This window comes from Tiliqua scincoides, chromosome 5 (genome assembly GCF_035046505.1).
Source record: "Tiliqua scincoides isolate rTilSci1 chromosome 5, rTilSci1.hap2, whole genome shotgun sequence".
Lineage (NCBI taxonomy): Eukaryota > Metazoa > Chordata > Lepidosauria > Squamata > Scincidae > Tiliqua > Tiliqua scincoides.
In genome coordinates, this window is record NC_089825.1 from 56,179,148 (window position 1) to 56,202,313 (window position 23,166).

The 23,166-nt window shown below is 40.5% G+C and overlaps 1 protein-coding gene across 2 annotated transcripts in view; it reads left to right on the forward strand.

Annotated features, from left to right (window-relative positions):
• Positions 1-23,166, forward strand: part of BBS9 (Bardet-Biedl syndrome 9) — a 281,323-nt gene that overhangs the window by 149,628 nt on the left and 108,529 nt on the right. For both annotated transcript variants that reach the window (XM_066627037.1, XM_066627038.1), the window contains exon 21: positions 8,607-8,717. In XM_066627037.1, coding sequence (XP_066483134.1) covers positions 8,607-8,717 — 111 coding nt within the window. The remainder of the gene's footprint in view (positions 1-8,606; positions 8,718-23,166) is intronic.

Below are 23,166 nucleotides of genomic sequence, written 5' to 3' on the forward strand. Positions count from 1 at the left end.
TTGTTCTTGAATGTTACCATCACTTGAACATATTGCTGGGGGATGCACCTTTGCTTAGCTCACTAACTACTTGCATGTTTGACTGATTACCCTCAATGTTGTAATCCCTTTGTGTATGAGCATTTGTAGGAGTGATTAATATTTAGAAACAAGCGAAACGAAGAAATTGTTGAATCTGTGTTGTTGTGCCTTTCGAAAAGCACCCCACTTGATAGCAAGCATTTTTGCAGTATATAGTGTGTCATATAGTGCTTTTCCAAGAGCATATTTCAAGGACAGGTAAATATCTATAACGAAGATAGTACTTACTATTTCAAAGTGATATTCTTATATTGAAGCTCTTTTACCAGTTTTTTTCCCTTTAATTTAAAGTACAGTTCTATGCATGTGTACTCAGAAAAAAGTTCCATTGAGTTCAGTAGAGCTAACTCCCAGGGAAGTGTGTATAGGATTAATATAATCTTTGTTATATGTGAATATTGGTGATGTTTCTGTTGGCTATTAAAATATCAATCCTGTTATAGTTAACAGTTTATTACAGAAAAGTGTCATAACTAATCTTTGAGAATGGGTGAAACTCTGCCTTTTTAATATGGCATTTGGATTCTGCAAAAGTTTGCTTAAACTCCATATTGTGCATATGCTAGCATATACCGGTCCAACCTTGTTATACACAGATTTTTTATACACGCGTTTGACTCAACACGAATGGCCCCTGCAAATGAGAAGGAATGTGCTGATCCCTGGAGAAGGGGAAAAATGCACCCCTTTAAAATCACAGTTTAAAAAACTGCTTTTTACTGTTGCAGAGAGACAGTCATACAAGTTATTACAGGTATAACAAGTATCCACAGATTTTTCTGTCTCAAAGCTGATGAGAAGGGCCCTTTAAATTAAAGGAAAACAGTCATTTAATAATGCCAGAGAGGGCAGCCAGCTGACAATCCATCAATCATTCTGTCTGCAGGCTTCACTCCTCCCTTCCACCTGAGCACAAGAAAGAAGACTAAATGGCAGTGATTATCACCCTCTCTTTCCCCCTTGCTGGGGCTGCTGGTGAAGGGAGGGATTGCTGCCTCCTAGTGAAGCCTAAGCTCCTGGAGAGAGAATGATTGACTCTGTGTGCATTACAAAGGTCAGCAAGTCTGTTTTTAAATCACTGGAGAAAAGAGACTTTGTTTTTTAAATTGATTTGCTGTAGTGCATTTTTTGCCATTTGAGTTTTTGGAAAGGATCCCTTGCGAATATAATGAGACTCAACCTGTAATCCATTCAGATCATAAATATTAGTCAAAGCTGGATATTTTATTCACTTGCCTCAACACTGTATTGCCATTTTCTACATAAAAGTGGTGCCTTGGTTTCCATGGAGGATCCGTTCTGGACCTCGCCCACAGGCACCAAAAGCGTAATAATGTAATCTGTGATTTTCTAGCCCACTGGAGCTCCAAACATAACTGAATCCATTTTGAGTCTTGCATAAGCATGCATAAAAGCTGCATGCTTTTATTTTTTCCTATATTTTTCTTGGATGTCCTACATTTTGGGGTGCCTTGTCTTCTGGCATCTGGTCACCCTGCCTACAGCAGGTATGTGTAAATACTTTTTACTTATCCCTGATAGGCTATCCAATTGCTTATATCTCTACAGACCTATACCAGGTATTTTGCTGGTGTAAGTCCAAGGAGAGAAAAGGAGCAGGGCTGTCTGGGGAAAAAAAGGGATAGAATCTGGTTAATGTCACTGTTGCCAGATCCACCCTCTCTCCTCCAGCATACCCTTAGTTTCTCCCTGCCACATCCCATTACTCTACCTGCCCCCTCCCTCTCCGCCCATGAACTGTTCCCCACCATGGACCAGCTTACCTGCCATGGTGTGGGTTGTCAGCTGTGACAGAGGACCTCCAATGCTGCTGTCACTTTATAGCAGCAGCTTGGAAATGGCAATTTCCAATTGCACCTCCAGCATGTAAGGCAGTTTACGACAGCAAGACTCTGTCCTGCTAGCATTAGGCAGCCCACAAGGTTGGGTGGTGTTTATTAGAAAGTAAAGAGACAATGCAGCTCTACTCTGTACCTAGAAAAAAATCTTTGTGTGTCTGTGTGCATGTATGCATGCACGCACACATGGAAAGAAAGGCAAATAAAAGTATGTTGCTTTTCTTGCCCTGGCCTTTTTTCTGTAACTTTTTAATGAGGATATACAGCAGGCCCACCATATCTGCAGGGGTTTGCTTCCAGGAGTCCACATGAAGCCAAAAAACACAGGTGCTGAAGAGTTAAAGTGGTGTAAAATTGCATGAATAGCATAAATGGTATTAACTGCACACAAATTGCTCAAGTCACAAATGAGATGAGAGTGCTGGAGAGAGATCTGTGAAATGGCTGGAGGCTACAGCAGGGTGTGTGGAATTTCCAAATACATTTTCAATCCGTGGTTAGTGAAATCAGCAGATATGGCGGGCCTACTGTATTCATATATATTATATTCATACATAATTCATATATTTATATATATGTTAAAGACATTGTGCTAGTTGGGATACTAATTATATAGAGAGATATCCTGTTTGCTTTTCTAGGGTATGTGTCTGTTTCCAAGTTTAGCAAAAAATGTGGTGTTGAGCACAGTTAGTGAAAATAAACAAGAGATGTCCTGTTTCTGTCTATGAGTAAAGTTCACAATAACTTGGCTCTAACTTCTGAATGTTCTAAGCTATCAAACAGTTTTGCTGACCACAGCTTGCTTGGTGGATTTATCACAACTGATAAAAGATCTGTGGTGTCAAACAAGAATTTAGCTACATAGAGAAGAGGAAAAGAATGGCTTATAATACAATAACATATTCTGGATGCTGTCCTTGCCAATAATTAATGGGGAAATTTATTTTATGAATCATGTTTACAGACTTACATCTGGAATACTTTTCAGCTTGAATCTTTTCCAAACTGTCGGATTTATGTGCCAATCTTCCCCCCCCCCCAAATATCTTTTCTCTTGTTCTTGGTACAGCTTGCTTAAAGAGTTATCAGCGGATGTGAACAATTCTATTTTATTTTGCAACTCTTTGAGTATAAACTTTTTCAAAAATGGACTGCTAGAATTCCAAATAGATAGCAATGTAAAATATGTACAGGAAAGCAGAGCGTCGTGGTCTCTAGAGTCCTGATCTAGTCTGAGATGTGGTCCTTGAAGTTAGAAAGCTGAAATTAAAATCTGTTAGATACTTTCAATTGAATACTAAAAGTAAGACCAAAATTTAAGAGTGATGCCTGCTTTGTAAGGAAAACAAAAGTAATTGACTTTTGTAGGAAATGTTCATTTGTTATCCAGTTGAAGATAGTAATGAGCAGGTGTGAAATATAATTAGTTTCTTACTACTGCAGGTGGAACCATGCAGTTTCCAAATTCAGGGCCAAACTAGGTGTGATAGAAGCATGATCCAATATGGGTCACATCAAATCTCTTTAAAGCAAGACTGTGGGGTACTTTGGGTCAAGTGGGAGGTGATACTTTGCACAACCTCCAACTATGCTTTTCCCCATTTATTTTTCTCCTAAAAATAAATTCCAGTGTTCCAGTGTTAGAGTTCCATGAGAAGTTAATGGAAGACTCAAACTGAAAAGGAGAAGGGAAGGGCTCACCACCTCCTCCTCACCTACCTACCTACCTACCTACCTAACTGCACACTTTATAGGCATTCAGGAAGACTTGATTCTGACACACAAATCTGCCACCATCATATTCAATTTGGCAGTTATTCAGTACAGTGGAACCTCAGTATCCACTGGGGTTCCGGTTCAGAACCATCAGTGGATTCTGGGGCCCACCTTTAAGCCACTGGATTAGATTCCGTTATTCACCCTATCTAGCTGAATGCAGTATAGAGTCTATATGATACATTCTGAAGCAACAATCAAGGAGCAAGAAACCCAGAAGTGGGTATTTAAAGCTATCTTTAACCCCAAGAAGCTTGCAACTGGTGCAGTTTAATAGCATGAAGGTAGAAAATGGGATTTTGGTGCCTTTTTTTTTTCCCTTGTTACAAGGTATTTAAAGGTGAACCCCGGTACCAGTGATGAGTCAAATAAGTGGATACCAAGGTCCCACCTATATGTTGAGAAAAGAGCTGTTTGCTGAAAGGAAATAAAACATTCCAATAAATTTAGTAATGAGAATAGAATTTGGGTGTGCATGACTGAGGTCCATCTCCTCCTGACCTCAAAGCAGCCCCTGTCCACCCTGTACCATAACCTAATCCTCCCCGGAACCACCCACAACCTGTCCTCACTGTGCCACCTTACTAAGTCTGGTATTGCTTGAGAGAGTTGTTGGCACATATGAGCCCTTTGGTTGTTTGCACTGGCAGACCTGCAGCACACAGCAGCAGAATGCCTTTTGTGACACCGCATCAGGATTTAAGGTTGCAGATCATGAGATCCACATCTCCAGCCCAAAATACGAGTACATGCAAACACTAGCCATTGCAAAAGTGCTGTAAAGCATTTTGCGACAGGATAGCAGTTGCTGGCACTGCTGGGAAGGCCTGAGTAAGCCTTCCCAGCAGAAGGAGTAGTATGTGCTGGATGCGATGAGTTATGTGCCAGGTGGTGCAGGGGAAAGGTGGTGGGAGGGTGGGGAAGGAATTAACAGGGCAGGGAGAGGGCAGCAATGGGTGGATCAGACCCGGAAGGGGGGCGGGATTGGTAGTACCAGTGCACCCCTCATCATATCCACCTGCCTGGGCCTGATCTGTGAACAAGGATCCATGTGTACTTGTGCTGCTGTACAAGCTTATGCAGGTTTGAGTAGACCTGTTGGACCGGCTGGGACTTTCCCCGTGGCAAGGGGACAAAGGCTAAATTCCCCCACAGGATGCAGCACAATCTGTACCAATGCCACTGCATTGGCACATGGTGGAATTTGCAATGGTTGAAAGAGACAGATTGCATTTGTCTTCAGAACGTCCGACAAGCACTCACCTCTAGCTAAGGAGATCGGCTAGCTAGTCTCCACTACATGTGAAACCTCAAAAGTGGAAAATACGTTGCTCACGTGTATCGTTAGTTCTTTGAGTGGTCATTTGTGCAGAAACCCAACTCACCCCTCTTCAAACTTGGCTCCCAATTTTCAGAGCTCTTGTTAAGTAGGATTTTGGAAGTACTGGGCAATCCTCTGAAGTCCTCAAAGTAATGGAGGGTTTGGACATTCTTCCTGCACTTCAGGCATGTAAGCATGCACAGGGTCTTTCCCCTTGTGTGCAGAATGCTTGACAAAGCTCTGGAAGCTTCTGAGGTTGGCTTTGCGCATGCCCAGATTGCCACTTGATGAATTACTGTTACAGGTGACTTATACCTTTGTCGTTTGCATGTTTAACTGTCCCTTTAAAGCTCTTAGCCTGTATATTAAGCCTGAAAAAAGCCTCCCTTTTTTCTTTTTCTTTTTTTTTAAATAAGGAAATACATTAATTGCATGTCTGCATAAGGAAAGAATGACTTGCTTTTCAGTACTGGTACATGTTGACAGTGTCAGTTGACAAGTAGACCTTAACACACCTCTGACATCTAAACCAAAAGAAGGAAGTCTTGCTTCCTTCCAGCCAATAGCATTAAGTGCCTTAGGGCAAAGCGACATTTTTTGACAGTGATTAAGTTACGTTCAAGTGGAAAGTTGTGCTGATGCCTAATGAAATAGTTTAGTATCAAAGGTATTAATTTTCAAGGCTATGTAACCTTGGGGATTTCAGTTTTCAAAATAACCTTTCAGAATTTTTCTCGTATGCAGAAACCTTATATGTACTAATGGGCTATCTGACATTTCACTCATAATTTTAGTGTTATGAAATATTGTTTAAAGGCCATTATTTCTGTGAATCTTTTATGGCTTATTATGTTCATAGCGCTTTTATCTTGTATTTTATCTTGGGAACAAGAGTTACGTACATAAGAAGCTTAGTAGATTTGTTTTCACTCTGTCCTTTAAATGACTTTCTTTCACACAAAAAGGGAGGAAGCTGAATCTAGATGACTCTTTTAAAACTGTATCCTGTATTAGAGTAATGCAATGATCAGTAAATATAACATGCTGTAGAGTCTGCAGTGCTAATACCATATATTCTTATTTGGCAATGGACATATACTAAAGAGCATGATACAAAGCTCCATAAGTAGGGACATATTGTGAAAGAAAATGCTATATGCATGGGATTTCTCCAATGTATGTATGGTCTTTCTCTTTCTCAGAAAAGAAAGCCTGCATTCTCTGAGGCTGTTGTATTGTTCCTGTTGGTTACACAGGCCAATACACATTTTGCTTCCTTAAACATTACACCAATTCCTGGGTGTATTTGGGGTGCTGATTCCAAAAATGGCTTCCGTGTTGCCCTATCGCATCTAGTTTTGGAGATATAGTATAGCCTCTTTAGTGAATGGTTCAAGCAGCTTCCTCATGAGGAAGCCTACACCATGGCTTTCTTATGAGGAAGCTGCTTGAACCATTCACTAATGAGGCTATACTATATCTCCAAAACTAGATGCGATAGGGCAAAATGGATGCCATTTTTGGAATCAGCACCCCAAGTTCATATCAAACCACCATAAAGTTTGGGGAAAACTTTTGTATTTCCTCAATTTTGTAGGCCTGTGTTATTTAGGCTTACTCTTCTCTTTTGCAAAATGTGAAATGTTCTGTGCACATAGTGAGTTTCTCCTGCAATTGGATGTCATCTTTCACCATCCAAGTCCACACAAGAGAGTTTCATTCAGTGTATTATAACCTATATAACCTGTGTCTTGTAGATGTTGGGACCCATCTTCCATCATTAAGATGGGCAGGACAGGCCATGATCAGAATTTTTTTAAGTAAATGCATGATTCAGGGGTCTCCAGCCTAGTTATCACAAAAGTGGTAAACCTGTATCTGGATTGTATCTCTTCTGTAGTGTACCTAGAGCAGGGCAAAACGGAACGCACTGCAGGTGCTGCAACGCACCATGTAAGCAGCCCCTCCCACTTGCTGTTGAAGCCATTCCAGGCAGTGAGAGCAACTTGCAGGTGCTTGTCGAACCAGTGTTCCCTGTGCATTGCCCTTGCTGCCCAGGATGGCTCCGATGGAAAATGGGCCTCTTACATAGCATTGCTATGCCTGCAGTACGTATCATTTTGCCCCCTCTAGCTACCATACTGTATCTCTTCAAACATGTTGCCAATTACCTCGCTTTCCAAGATATGCACAGTTCTCTTTATTCCATCTTGCTTTCTTTGCTGACAGTCCTGAGTCAGCCAGGACTTTGCCCTGAAGGTGAGGCATGGATCCCTCTAATCAAGATCATGCTAAATAAGGGTCTTGAGGAGCTGTAAGCATCCCAGGCCATCTGTGTGTCACCTTCCTGTAATGTCTGGCAAATCTGGGCTCCCTACCTTGGGGTAATTTCGTTTGCAAGCACAAGTCTTCTTGAATAACAAATTAAGCACTGCCCAGTGGCCAGACCATTTATTTACTTACTTACTTACTTACTTACTTACTTACAAATTTATATCCTTAATAAATATTAAACATTAAATATATATTTAATGTTTTACAAACATTATCTCCCAAGTGGGCATTCAAAGCAGCTTGTAACAGGTCATAGGAATATAAAAATATAAACATTAAAATTATCTAAAAGCAATATACAACCTAAAATATAATCAAAAAACAGCAATAAAAAGAATGCAGCCCATAAAAACAAACAGCATAAAAATCTTATCAAATATTAAAAGCCTGAAACTTAGAAGGCAAGTATAAAGTTTTTAGGCCCCACCAGAAAGCCCCCAAGGAGGAAGCGGTTCTTGAATAAAGAGGGAGGGAATTCCATAAAGTAGGTGCCATAACTGAGAACACCCTATTTCTTGCCATTGCACCTCCCACCTCCATATGTGGCGGCACCCCTAAAAGGCCCCTCTCTGATGATTGGAGACACTTGGACAGTCTTTTTAACCTCTTTCTCCAGGAAACCTCTCCCACCAACTATCTAAGGTGCACACCCTGCCGTACCTTTGTGTCTCAGGAACCTGTCCAGATGGGGTGCAATTAAGCCTTTGTACCTTCCTGGAATGATATAACTCAGTAAAGCCCAGGAAACTCCTGCCTGCACACTCAGGAGACATTAGGTTCCGTTATTCACCCAGGAACATCTTTGTATTCTGTGTCCTATAACTCTATAACTCAAAGTCCTATAACTACTTTAGCTAACCACAGTTTTGACAGCTTTGCTGTGCCTGCAACCTAGATAGTTGCTTGGGATAGCAATATAGTTCTGGTGAAACAGTATTTGGCACACAAAATGTGCCCCAGGTTCTTGTAATGTTGCCAATGAGATTATGCGGGAAATGTCAAGACTATATAGCTGCTTGTGATCAGAGAGGAATCCCAGGGCATACGGATCACACAAAACAGTTACTATCAGTGGTAGAATGTCTTGGCCCACTTAAATTACATCTTTTCCAACTTTAAAGAACAATTTATACTTAACATGTATTTTGGGAGATTATTTATTTGACTTCTGGTTACCAGTCTTGTTTTTTCTTAAATCCCTTTATTTGAAAATATTTCTCCTTGCAACTTAGGTGGTTGTGCGACTATCCCGGAGTCTGACCTAGAGGAAAGATCAGCTTTGCAAGAGCCCACAACAACATTTACCAATCATAGGCACCTTCCTAAACAGAAGACAAAACCTGGTAAGAAAAGAAAAAATATTTCTTTACAGCAGATGTTTTTCATTAGGGCACTCATTCAGTTGTTTTTCAGATCTTTTGAATTTTTTTCTTTCAAAATGAGATGAGTATTCAAACTCTTGTTCTTGGATGAGGTGTGGTGGGGACACATGTTGGGACTCATGACAAAATGCTGCACTGATTGCGACAGGGTAGCTCAGGATTGTATAACTGACCATTTTGAATAGAATGTAGCAGTGAAAGTGAGAATCTCTCAGTTTTCATTGCTGTATCTTAATACCAGTCAATGAAAATTGAGTTGTTACTTTTGTGGCAAACACAAATAACATCATTACTGCAGACACCCGTCTATAAGTTGACCCCACAGATAAGTCGAGGGCAGGTTTTGAGCCAACATCATGGAATTTTCTATGACCCTCAGTTAAGTCAGGGGTTAGAGGGTGTCTGACTATAGTTTTGTCTCATTTTACCCGAGGCCAGATCCTGAAAAATAACCTACCACTAATTGTTACCTAAGAACTTTAGTCTCTGATTTATTAAAAACATAGTAAAAGATCATAAGATACATTTTTATTATTTTTTAAATTCTGGTTTTCACCACCTTTTTGTAAACACTATCAGAGTAAGTGCACTGTAAACTACATACCAGTAAAACAGTGGTTCCCAACCTGGTATTCACGTACTCCCAGGGACACTCAACAGGACCTTTAGGGGTACTTGAAAAAGAATGGAATAATGACAGAAAAAGGCAGGTCATGCTCCAGAATGCCTTGCAAGACAGGAATGCCTTGCAAGGACCAGCAAGGCAGGAAGGTAGGCAGCTGGTTGGCTGTGAAAGCCCCTCCAATAGCTAGTTTTTGGTCATCAATTCATTATGAACCAGTGATTGAAAACCAGCACAGTAAAGAAGCTGAAACATAATATGGAAAGTGATCAATCACCCAGAATTTCTCAGCACACTTCTGGTGCAAAGCAGTGCAAAGGCAGAGTCTTCTGTTCTTCAAACAGATAAAAAGAGAAAACACTGTGATGAATACATGAAGTCTGGGCTTTCATATGGAGGAGATGAAGGCTTGTATTATTAATTACAAACATTTTGCTAATGTGAAGGGTACAATTTATGGAAATGGGCTGCCAAGGGATATGCCAGTGAAAAAGGTTGGGAACCACTATGAATCAAATCCACCTTTAAGGTGTCTGGCTCTACATACAACATACAACCCATAACACATAACTGAGAATGTGCCATTCAATTTACAGCAGAGAGATGAGATATTTGCAACCCTTTTTACTCAGCAGTAAACCCACTGCTTTCCATGGGTGTTTTTCTTAAGTAATGGTGCACTGAATTGTAGCCTGGGAAGGAGGATCCCATCCTGGTGTTTCAAAAAACAGATCTGCTTTGCAAGCATTTGCAAAGCAGAACCAGGCTGCAGCAGAAGAAGGAGAATAAAAGGTTACCTTTGGCTGGAATGTCCCAGGAAAATCATTATAGCAACTAACGAGGTGCCTGCCTGAGCTTTGCTGAGCTGAGCAGGGAAAGGAAACTGTTCAGAGTTGAAAGGCTCTGCCCTCTGATTGACCCGGAGATAAGATGAAGTGATAATTGGAGCTTGAGTACTTGGCAAAAATTTCATATCTATGGTATGTTAGAAATGAAACACAGTGTTGATAATAAAAGATGCTAAGACCAAGAACTGTACTGATACTAAGCCCTGTTTTCATTTTATTTTCTAAGTCATAACTTTGTCTCCTGCTCTTGTTAATCTATATATAGAACCCCTCAAGCCTCCTCTATCAGTAGCTAATCACATTGTCTTTCATAGTTAAGTGTTTTTTCTGTAAACAGGGCTAGCTTGGCAATGGGTCCTAGTAAGACCATAGGACAGGAGTGGCATATTGTCAGGGTGGCATTTGAGCAGTTTTGTAGTGGTAAGGAATCTCAGCAAGGCTTGGGGCTCCCTCTTCCAAAAAGTCAGAGCACTGACTTATTTTTTGGACCTGAATTCTGGACCTGAGTATGTACTTACAGGTACTGCAATCCTTTAACTCTAATGTGTGCCTTACATGTGACAAGAAAAGAGGAGTGGACTAGAGAAAAAGTTGTAGGGAAAAGTGTGTTTTGCAGATCTCCAAAACAAAGAGTATACTTTTGATGGAGCATACTTTTACTTAGCCTTATAAACTCTGAACACTTTAAATGGGTACATTAATCAAACAAATTCTTTGTTGATTGAGTGGTAGCCATTAATTGAGCCGTTAATTTGTTGATTGAGTGGTAGCCGTTAATTTTAATCAGTGACAGCAAAATTTAATCAATAAGTAGGGTTATTATATTTAATCAATTGATTAAATATATTATTTATTCAATAAGTAGGGTTAAGTTAAGTTAAGGACTCACTTGCCTGTTTCCTTGCTGTTTCAATAATAGGGGAGGGGGAAGTATTTATGATATTTCTAGTCAAAGAAGTAGCCACTGACATCTGCCATGCATTTTTTATTCAAATATACACTGCTCAGGTGTGCAGTTATTTAGCTCGCTGCAGCAGTAGTTCTCCAGTACATGCAAAAATCAAAGCCTGTTTTCCCATCCAACAAAGAAATGGGCAAGTGAGTCCTTGACTCGCTACTTATTGATTAAAATCTGCTTTCACTGATTAAAATTAACAGCCACCACTTAATCAACAAAGGATTTATTTGATTAATGTACTGATTCAAAGTGTTCAGAATTTGTGAGGCTAATTAAAACAGGTTGGTGTCTAAGTTATAGTATGCTTTTAGTAACATAAGAATTCATAAGGTTTCAAGTTTCTACGTTCAAGCTTATTGATCTTTAATGTTCTACATCTCTTCCACTGCTTTTATCTCCTCTCTGCGCAGACCTAGCTCATCCCTTTGGTTTGTAAAGTGGTACTCTTTAAATAATTATGTGCATTAAAGGTATACTCAGAAGCTTGAATGTTCGCCTGTATACACAAAGAGATGGATCTAACTAGCTTCACAATAAGGGCTGAACAAATCTTTCTTAGATTTATTGTGATGGTTAATTTAACATTACCAGCCAGTTTGAAAAGGACAAAAGAAATGTCAACCTTTTAATACTTGGATTTTCAACACAGAAATGTTACATAGTGTAGTAGAAATAGTTAATACTATATTTAAATAATGAATCGTCATCATAATCATACTTTATAAGTATGCCAATGTATGCTGCTGAATAACGTTTGCTGATTATTAGGCACTCAGGCTGGAATTAGATGTTACAGGAGATGCGTGGTAGTCACCAAAAACAGCAGCCTCATGTTTCCTCTATTCTCCCCAAGAAATCTAATACTGTACTGCAAAACACTTCATGCAATATCACCATATTGCTTTCTTGCCCTCACTCTGCTTCATTGGCTGACCCTTATGGGGGCAGGAAAGTTCTCAGCACAGTAACACCATATCATGTGTTTTGTGTTGCTCAATATTCCTGGAGAGAGGAGGAAAGCACCTTTGTTGCTGTTTTTGGAAAGAGCCAGGCATCCTTTCATATTTGCATCCAATCTCAGCTGTTGATGTAAATCTAAACCCTAAATTCTGCAAACTGTGTAAAGCATGTTAATAATGCAGATAATTCAAATTGAATTTGATACTGTAAATAAATGAAATATAATTGTTTAGCCACCAGTTCTAGTCAACATTTTATCTGTCCCTAAATGCTATTTATGCTAGGTTACGTACTCTGACACGACTATTGCAAAACTAGCAAACTTGACCATCTTTTTTATTATTATTTTGAAAACAGGGACATATATTCATAGAGTCTGGAATTTCCCTATGAAGTTGTTGTAAACTTTAGGAAATATTTTCCTAGAGGTTCATGTGAGAATGAAGTCATACCTACTATGTAGAACAGATTTTAACAGTTGGCTGTAACTTGCTATAACATTCAAGACAGTACTCTCTGTACTCTTGGGAGTAATCCAAGGCTATAGGTGTGTGTATTTTTAAATGTCTTGTTTGTAAGGACAGTATCTGAACACTGAAAAAGCAGGTGGAAGCAGAATACAGGGTTTCTGTATTAAAGGACACAGTTAAAATAGTGGGATAAAGGAGTGTCATTTATATGTTGCAATATTTTATTTGTTGCCAATTTGCTTTTTCATGTTCACTTTATTGTTGCTCTATAATGGAATAAATGGACAAATCAATAAGTGCTAAAACATTGTAACCAGATTGTAAACTTGTCAGTCAGCTCTTGGCCTCAAAATGTACATGTCTGGCAAGTTTTCAAATCTACAGTAGTGTGAACTAATAATCTGTCCAAAGTGGTTTCAGATTTAATTATTTTACTTTTGCTTTTCAAGATAACTTTTCAGTTGATTTGCTTGGTACTTACAATGAGCCCTTAAAAGTTGATTTCCTGTTTATTGCTAATCCAGTTGAACTTTGTTTTAAAACATACTGTCCATACCATCTATTTTTTTTAATTGGAATATACAGCAACCCAAGAAGTTAAAGTGTTCTCATTTTAATCTATGTGATTTTATGTGTGTCATATTGGCACTTAGTCTTTTAATTGAAGGAATAGTTGTCCTGTGGTTATAATTCTAGAAATTCTGAGCGCATTAAGACATTAAAAATTCTCATCCAGGGGCCGTATAGTGGACCCTGGCTGCCTCCAAGGAAAATAGTAATGTGTGCTCTATCATTTCCTTTGACAGAGCTTCAGTTTTCCAACAGCAACTTCTGCAATTGTAGCAGGATATTTCCAGTGTCACAACCACAGAAAAAAAACTTCTAAATAGCTGTAGCAGTAATAGCCAGTGAGCTGAGTTACTGTATATGCTGCTGTTCTCCCAGAATTCCCCCAGGCATTCAGAATTCTTATCTAGAGTGGTTTCTGCATCTGTCAGTATTGAGTGAGATCATCCAGCACTTCAGTCAGCTGGTAACTGACCCGTTCACCACAACAGGAGATGCTGTAGTGCCAAGATCTATGGCAAGACATCCACACCCAGACACAGTGGGAATAGACACGCTCAGGCCTCATTGGCCAGAGGTTCTTCTGAATGCATTTCCCCGCATTATGTGCAGATTTCCTAAAGGGACAGCTCTCCTTAATCCACCCACAGTCCACAAGTTTCCATCTTGGAACCTGAACGGAGTCCTTTTGATGCTGAAGAGGTCACTTCTGGAACCAGTGGCAATATGTTCACTAAAACATCTCATTCCAAAAATCCTCTTCTTGACAGCAGTCATGTCCAGCTAGGTGGTTCTGAGTGGGGGTGTTGTTGAATAATCGTCAGTTTAGTATTTTCCATGGGAATAAAGCTGTTCTTTACTCATATTCCACGTTTGTGCCCAAGGTTAATTTGATGTTTTACAGAACCATAGGAGATGGCTTTTGCCATTTTTCTGTCCTAATTGTCTGTCCATAGGTAAAAAGGTAGCATAGACTGGACATCCACAGCGCCTTGCATTTCTACTTAGACATTTTGGCTACTATTTTTCAGTCTAAACATCTGTTTATACCCTTCCAGGAGTCTTATCTTAGGGTGGAAGGTTTCAGAGTCTACCACTTCTCTATGGCTTTGAAAGTTTTGTTTTGGCTTATGGTTAAGTGTCCTCTAGTTGGAATTGCAGCTCATCCTGTCTTGGAGGGGTGGTAATCTCGACTGCCTTCTTTGGGAGATGATCTTTAGAGGAGAACTGGAGTGCACCTATATGGACTTTGGTTCATATTTTTGCTAGGCACTACAAAGCAGATGTGTGTGTCTCTGCTGATGTGGCCATTCAGTGCAGGTACTGCAGCAGGTGTTGGAGTCTAAGGTACAGATTCCTGTCATCTGCCCCAGTAGACACTGCTTTGCTGTGGCTGGTGGCTCCTGGCTATGAAATTTGCTTCACAATGGCAGGCCCAGCTGGCACTTTTAAGCAGTCAGTAAACACATTTTGCCTCTTCTGTGTTTTCTTTCATTACCCAGCAGTGCTTTAGTCTTTACTCTTTATTAATGTCAGAAGTACCTACAGAAATGTAATTTTATACATATAAAATAGCAATGTACATAAAAAGGTTATGTAGGATAATCCAATTTTGACAAATACACACAACAACACATTGCAATGGATATTTTGAATTTTTTTTCTAAACAAAAAATAAAATCAACATTTTTAGTAAATCATTTTTAGTAAAAACATTTTTGGGCAGGAGGTCTGATCTAGAGGGTAGAGCCTCAGTTTGCCTGAAGATAACATCTGAAGGTTGCCAGTTCAAGGCCACCAGCACCATGAATGGCAGACCTTGAAGCAGCTGACAAACCGAGCTGAGTTATTCTACCTGCTCCTTGGTGTGAGCAAAGAAGTGTCTTGGCCGCCCTCCAAGTGAGAGATGAAGGAGCTGCTTGTCAGCCTGCGTGGGAGGCAACTGGAGGCCAGAAGTGATACCAGATCAGAAAAGATCCATCTGAAATGTTGTGCAGTTCTTGAAAGACAGAACCTTTCTTCAATTGTAAAAATCCCTACAGGGATTTAGAACAGCCTGTCTATGTAAACCACCTTTCAGTTAAAGTCTGAGGAGAAATCTAACGACCAGGAAAGGCGATATATAAATACCTGTATTATTATTATTATTATTATTATTATTATTAAAGGTTAAAACTAGATATCATTATCATTCGCCCAGTACCGGGCCACTTCAACAGTATTCCCCCTTGCCAACATAAGATCTTCCTCCATACATATTGAAGGGCACCATACACAGTGTAACATATGTGGAGTGGTTTGTTCTTCTCCGCATTCCCACAGAGGATATTCTGTTGGGGAACCCCATTTCTTCAAATTATCCTTTGATTTTCTTACCCCAGCACGCAATCTATTTAAAATTTCCATACAGGCCAGGGTTGTTCCGGGCGGTGGGCAGGCATATGTTTGTGCCCATTCATTCGGCAGCTCCTTAACTGGCTTTCCATAATTCCAGAGCAGTCTGCAGTGACTGTTTCTTGGCGGGGGACACCGCAATCTGAAGGAAACTATTCCTTGATCTCGACTGTGGGAATTGATGGTCATATAGCAGATGTGTTTCTAAGGACATTGCTTTAACCCACTGTTTCTGTGCCACACTTTCCTGATGAAATTTAGGAGGGGGAACACCTGCTAGAAAATTTACCTTTTGTATTGTAGTCAAATTTATACATCCCATGACCAATCTTGCTGTTTCATTTAAAGTCACATCCACCTGTTTTGTATGTTTTGATCTATGCCAAACAGAGCTGGCATATTCTTCAGCCAAGTAGCATAATACTAATGCAGAAGTTCTTAATATATGTGGTTGGCCACCCCATCTTGTGTCCGTTATTTTCCTCAAAATATTATTTCTAGCAAAAAATTCTGTTTGGTGTTAAAACAATGTTTCTTAAAGTGTGCGATCGAATGTTCACTCCCAAATATTTGGGGGTAGCACAATATTCTAGACTAGTTCCATTCCACCATACCTGAAATATTCTTGATGCGTCTCTGTTTTTCAAATGGAAAGCACAGAGTTATGTCTTTAAACAATTTGGTTTTAACTGATTGTCCCTACAGTATATACTCAGTAGATTCAAAGCCTCAGTCGGTTTTTCCTTGATGGCCTCAAAAGTTGCACTCTGTGTAGCAATTGCCAGATCAACAGCATAAATAAAACATCTAGTGGCTTCTGGTAACAGTTGATCATTAGTATATATATATATTAAACAGCACAAGGGCTAACACGCTGCCCTGTGGCAGTCCATTTCTTTGGATTCTCCATCGGCTATATTGTTCCTGAAAAACTACAAAAAATGTATGATTTTCTAGTAAACAGCCTATAATTTTTGTGAATTTAAAATCCTTTGTAAGATGCTTTAGTCATATTTTATTTATGATGTTGGTTGGTTCCTAATTGTTATGGTTTGTTTATTTGGCTTGTTCGGTTCTGTCCTGTTCGAATGTTAAATTTATTAAGTTGTTTTTATTGACCTTGTAAGCTAACATAAGAACAGCCCCACTGGATCAGGCCATAGGCCCATCTAGTCCAGCTTCCTGTATCTCACAGCGGCCCACCAAATGCCCCAGGGAGCACACCAGATAACAAGAGACCTGCATCGTAGTGCCCTCCCTTGCATTGGTATTCTGACATAGCCCATTTCTAAAATCAAGAGGTTGCACATACACATCATGGCTTGTAACCCATAATGGATTTTTCCTCCAGAAACTCGTCCAATCCCCTTTTAAAGGTGTCCAGGCCAGATGTCGTCGCCACATCCTGCAGCAAGGAGTTCCACAGACCGACCACACGCTGAGTAAAGAAATATTTTCTTTTGTTTGCCCTAACCCAACACTCAATTTTAGTGGATGTCCCCTGGTTCTGGTGTTATGTGAGAGTGTAAAGAGCATCTCTTGATCCAGTTTATCCTTCCCATGCATAATTTTGTATGTCTCAATCATGTCCCCCATCAGGCGCCTCTTTTCTAGGGTGAAGAGGCCCAAACGCCATAGCCTTTCCTCATAAGGAAGGTACCCCAGCCCAGTAATCATCTTAGTTGCTCTCTTTTGCACCTTTTCCATTTCCACTATGTCCTTTTTGAGCTGTGGCGACCAGAACTGGACACAATACTCTAGGTGTGGCCTTACCATCGATTTGTAGGACGGCATTATAATATTAGCTGTTTTGTTCTCAATGCCTTTTGTAATGATCTCAAGCATAGAATTGGCCTTCTTCACTGCCACCGCACATTGGTTCACACTTTTATCGACCTGTCCACCACCACCCCAAAATCTCTCTCCTGATCTGTCACAGACAGCTCAGAACCCATTAGCCTATATGTGAAGTTTTGATTTTTTGCCCCAATGTGCATGACTTTACACTTACTTACACTGAAACACATCTGCCATTTTGCTTCCCATTCTGCCAGTTTGGCGAGATCCTTCTGGAGCTCCTCACAATCACGTCTGGTCTTCACCACTTGGAAAAGTTTGGTGTCGTCTGCAAACTTTGCCACCTCACTGCTCACCCCTGTCTCCAGGTCATTTATGAAGAGGCTGAAAAGCACCGGTCCCAGGACAGATCCTTGGGGCACACCGCTTTTCACCTCTCTCCATTGTGAAAATTGCCCACTGACACCCACTCTCTGTTTCCTGGCCGTCAACCAGTTCTCAATCCAAGAGAGGACCTGCTCTCTAATTATCTGACTGTGGAGTTTTTTCAGTAGTCTTTGGTGAGGGACCGTGTCGAACGCCTTCTGAAAGTCCAGATATACTATCTTACCCAGTATAGATGTTAGGCTGACTGGCCTATAGTTTCCCGGGTCCCCTCTCCTTCCCTTTTTAAAAATCAGTGTGACATTTGCTCTCCTCCAATCTTCTGGCACCGTGGCCGTTTTGAGGGACAAGTTGCATATTTTAGTCAAGAGATCAGCAACTTCATTCTTCAATTACTTAATAACTCTTGGGTGGATGCCATCAGGGCCCGGTGACTTATTGATCTTTAATTTATCAGTGAGGTCTGAAACATCTTCTTTTTTCACCTCTATCTGACTTAATTCCATGGTCGGGAGGGGTCGTTCGGGCAGCGATATCTGCCCGAGGTCTTCTGCTGTGAAGACAGATGCAAAGAACTCATTTAATTTTTCTGCCATCTCCAAGTGTCCTTTTATCTCCCCTTTCCCTCCCTCACCATCCAGAGGGCCAACCGCTTCTCTGGCGGGTTTCCTGCTTCTAACATATTTGAAGAAGCTTTTATTATTCTCCTTAATGTTGCTGGCCATGTGTTCCTCATAGTCTCTCTTGGCCTCCCGTGTCACCTTCTTACATTCTTTTCCCACAGTTTATGTTCCTTTTTATTCTCCTCATTAGGGCAGACTTCCATTTACAGAAGGAAGCTTCCTTGCCCTTTACGGCCTCTCTGACTTGGCTCATTAACCAGGCGGGGACCCTCCTGGACATAGTTGAGCCCTTCTTCCTTTGTGGTATACACTTCTGCTGGGCCTCTGTTACTGTTGTTTTAAGCAGCCTCCATGCACTCTGGAGAGATTGAACTCTTTTTACCTTTCCTTTCAACCTCCTTCTAACCAGCCTCCTCATTTGAGGGAAGTTTGCTCTTCAGAATTCAAGGGTTTTTGTGAGAGATTTGCCCGGTATTCTTCCCCCGACGTGCGTGTCGAAACATATCGCAGCATGATCACTGTTCCCCAACGGCTCAGTAACATTGACATCTCTAACCAGGTCCTGAGTACCACACAATATTAAATTCAGAGTCACCTGGCCTCTGGTGGGTTCCATGACTAGCTGCTCTAAGGCACAGTCATTTAGCATGTCAAGGAATCCGGTCTCCTTTTCATGACCAGAACACAAATTGACCCAGTCGATGTGAGGATAATTGAAGTCCCCTATGATTACAACCCTGTCCCTCCTTGTCACCTTCCTGATCTGTTTCCTCAGTTCAAGGTCCCCTTCTGGTTTCTGGTCTGGAGAACGATAGTATGCTCCCAGTATTACATCGCTCCTCAGGCCTGGTAATTTAACCCACAGAGATTCTATGGTGGAGTCAGACCTACCTTCAATCTCTACTTTGCTGGATTCTATCCCTTCCTTAACATAAATGGACACCCCATCTCCAACACACCCATCCCTGCCCCTCCAATAGAGTTTATAGCCCGGGATTGTGGTACCCCACTGATTTTCCGCATTCCACCAGGTTTCTGTTATGCCCACTATGTCATTGTTTTCCTTAGTCACCAGACATTCCAGTTCTCCCATCTTTGCTCGGAGACGTCGGGCATTTGCATAAAAGCATTTGTACATGGAATTTCCCAGGATGGGCTGCTTATTAGTTCCTTTATCCCTGCTTTGTTGCTGCTTTGTTGACTCCTTTATTGGAACTCCTTTATTATTATATATAGTTTTATAGTATGTGTGTATACACACACACAGCCCGTCATGACAGTGTTAATGGTGGAAGATATATTTTGGTTCGTCTCTAAATTCATCCAGGGGGATGGTGGTATGGGAAGTATGGGTTTAACCAAAACTTTTAGCTTTTTAAAAACTCTATTAAATAATTGAATCACCTGCTTTAATTTTCCTATGATAACAACCTTATGAGAGCTTCAAATTGGCAAGATAGGCTTCGTTGGCACTGTATAGTTATACTAAGTGTAGATAGAAAGAACATCTCATTACTTGTTGGAAGTTGTGGCACCCATAGTTTTTGTAATTTCTAGGTCCATGTTGATTGAGATTAGCGTCACTTTCATGTCACTTTCGAAAGCGTCACTTTCACTTTGGTGGGCCGCTGTGAGATACAGGAAGCTGGACTAGATGGGCCTATGGCCTGATCCAGTGGGGCTGTTCTTATGTTCTTATGTCCCCTTGTATTATGACCCTGTCAGTGCCTCTTCAGTTCTTAAGGGCTTCTGCACTCTTGTGGGGCAGGCTGCCCAGGGTAAGCCTCAATAACCCACTGCCAGTTCTTGTACTTTAATACACCGGGGTTCCCTCTTGAGCAACCTTTGGCCAGAATGAAGATAAACACAGATGCATTCAAAGCAGAAAAGTTTATTAAGAAGGTAAAGTTACATTACTCAGGTAACCAAGACTCATCCTGCCTAGAGCAGGAGAGAGATGAAAATAATAAAGCTAACCTAGTCTACATTACTTTGAATGAAAGTCTAACTACCAAACACAGTTTTAGCTTGGCAAATGAATACTCTTTCCAGCAGCCCTTCATGTGGCAGATGCCTGGCTCAATGGCAAAGAACAGACTTTCTCAGTAAACAGCTATAGGAAATTTCCATGGGACCCATGGTGGTGTCAAGGGTGAATCACTTAAATCAGAAATATGCGGAGTCATGTCACCCCAAGTTGTTGTCCAATCATAATTCTTGTCACGTCCACCTTGTCTTCTTCTCCTCATGCTGATCACTCACACCTGTACTGCATTCTTTCTTCACCATATCTATCTTTCAAGATCCCTGCCGCTCAGCATTTGAAAAGCAAGTTAACTCTTAGGTCTATTACTCTGCCTGCTGTGCCATTTGAATTCTAAAACTTGTTCTCAATATTTTATTCTTAAATGACCCATACTTATAAGAATACAGGTTCAACCTTGTTATACATGGGTTTTTTATACACGGATTTGACTCAACAGGAATGGCCAATGCAAATGAGAAGGAATGTGCTGATCCCTGGAGAAGGGGAAAGATGCATGCCTTTAAAATGCTTTTCTTACTGTTGTAGAGATATTTATCTCAACAAGATGAGAAGGACCCTTTAAATTAAAGGAAAGCAGCCCTTTACAATAGTTAGAGAGAGGGCAGCCAGCTGACAATCCATCAATCATTCTCTCTCCAAGTGACCTCCTCCCTTCCCCCTGAACAAGTGAAAGAAAGATAATCCTTTCTAAGCACCTGGAGAGAGACTGATTACTGGATTGTTGTCTTAAAGACTCTATCTTAACATCACAAAGGTCAGCAATGCTGTTTTTAAATCACCTGAGTGAAGGAACTTTGTTTTTTAAATTAATTTGCAATAGTGCGATTTTTGCCATCCAAGTGAATTCTCAGAATGGAACTCGAATAATGAGACTCAACCTGTATTGCCCATTACTGGTTTCCCGGATGGCCTTGGTATTTCTTGAATCCAGTTTCATTGTTACCAGGTCAATCCTCTTTCATTGTTACCAGGTCAAGCCACTATTGTTACCCAAGGTTCCTGCTGTAGCATGCCACTTTGCAAACTTACTGCCAAACAGTATATAATATTATGAAATATTCCAAAATATACCATAAACACTCCAACAGACCTTGATGGCCTTAGTAATAGAAAAGATTGTTTCCCATAGAGCAGGAGATTATCTGTATAGCCGTTTAGACTGAAGAACCAGTAGAACTCACTATATAAAATTATTCTTAATAATAATAAATACCATAGCAGGCTGACACTGACATACTGGAAAAATATGGTTGCTTTCTTGAGCGTTTGGATTACTCTCCAGCCCCTACAATTAATAATGTCTTAAAATATGCCATCATGTATACAGAATTTAATTAAAAGCAGGACTAATAACCATAAATAGCAGGACTACTTCAGTTGATTAATGGGAGGAGGACTTTTAATCAACGGTGTTGCAAGTTAAGGACATGTTCAGTTTGTAGATGTACTTATTCTGCTGTATTAGTGTAGTCAGAAATGGCAAAATGAAATATTAAAACTGGTTTTGCATAATAATAATAGCTTCTATAGACCTCAGAGGTATACTTCCTTATTACAATAAAGCCATCAAAGAGGCACTTTCTGAGGTTTGCATATGACCATGGGTGCTGCTATCACCTATTCATCAATGAATGACAAACCAGCAGCAGTGCAGCAACATGAAGAATGGACAATGTCAGTGTCCCATGACCAGCTTTTTAAAATCTTTTTCTCCCATAGTATTCTGTGGGATATTTTGTAAGAAGAGTTCATCAAGAAACCTTCTTTTGTGTCTTGATGACCCTTGATGGCTTATTCCCAGTTGTAAATGGGTCCTTCCTTTTTTTGTCTTGCACCTACCTGAGGGTGCTTTGAAGGCCAATTGCTGTTTTTAAGGTGTGTTTGTTAATGTTTTCTCTTGTTTTTTAAATTATGTTTTTAAGCTGTGTTTTTAATCATTGTTGTAAGCAATGGGGAGAAAGGTGGGGTATTATTAATAATAATAATAACAACAACAACAACTTCATTAGTATTGATTAAATCTGGCCACAGAGATGGGGAAGATAGCTAGGTTTGGGGAGGACAGCTAAGCTTCTTTTGTGTTGCTAACAACTTTTATGTTCCAAGTCAGAAATTTCCTAGGAGGTAGCTTTTGTTCTCAGGGTCAAATGTGCCCATGCAAGCAAGTTGCAGTTGCCCATGGAATTTTCAAGGAGCAGGCAAGATTCTATCCACCTCTTCCCCCCCCCCCCCCGTGTGTGTGTGTGTGTGTGTGTGTGAGAGAGAGAGAGAGAGAGAGAGAGAGAGAGAGTTGGCAATAAACATGTGGCCTTCCTCTTGGCCTGTGGTTCTGAGGACTCTTGCTATCCAGCAACCCTGCTTCTGAATCAAATTTCTGGCTTGGGTTCTACTGTTGGGTATATCTCCCTTGCATGAGTTCTGCAGGGCAGAACATCATGTGGACATATGTTCACATATTTATCAGACCTGACTTGATTGATTTTTTATCTTTTGCAGATGTTACATTTGGCAGAACTTTTGCACAATGTTTTTGTCCAGTAAGACTTTCCTAGGAACCCTCTCTCAGGCCTACTGTTTAATTGCATCCTGAAGGTTCTAGAACATCCTCCTTTGTCTCCTGGAGAGAAAAAGGGAATTTCTTGTAAATTTCTATGTTAAGAGATGTAGAAAGATTCCCCATTAATCTACTTGCAGGTGATTTTTGACTTGTCTTCCTGGATGATAGGTGCATGCAAAAGGG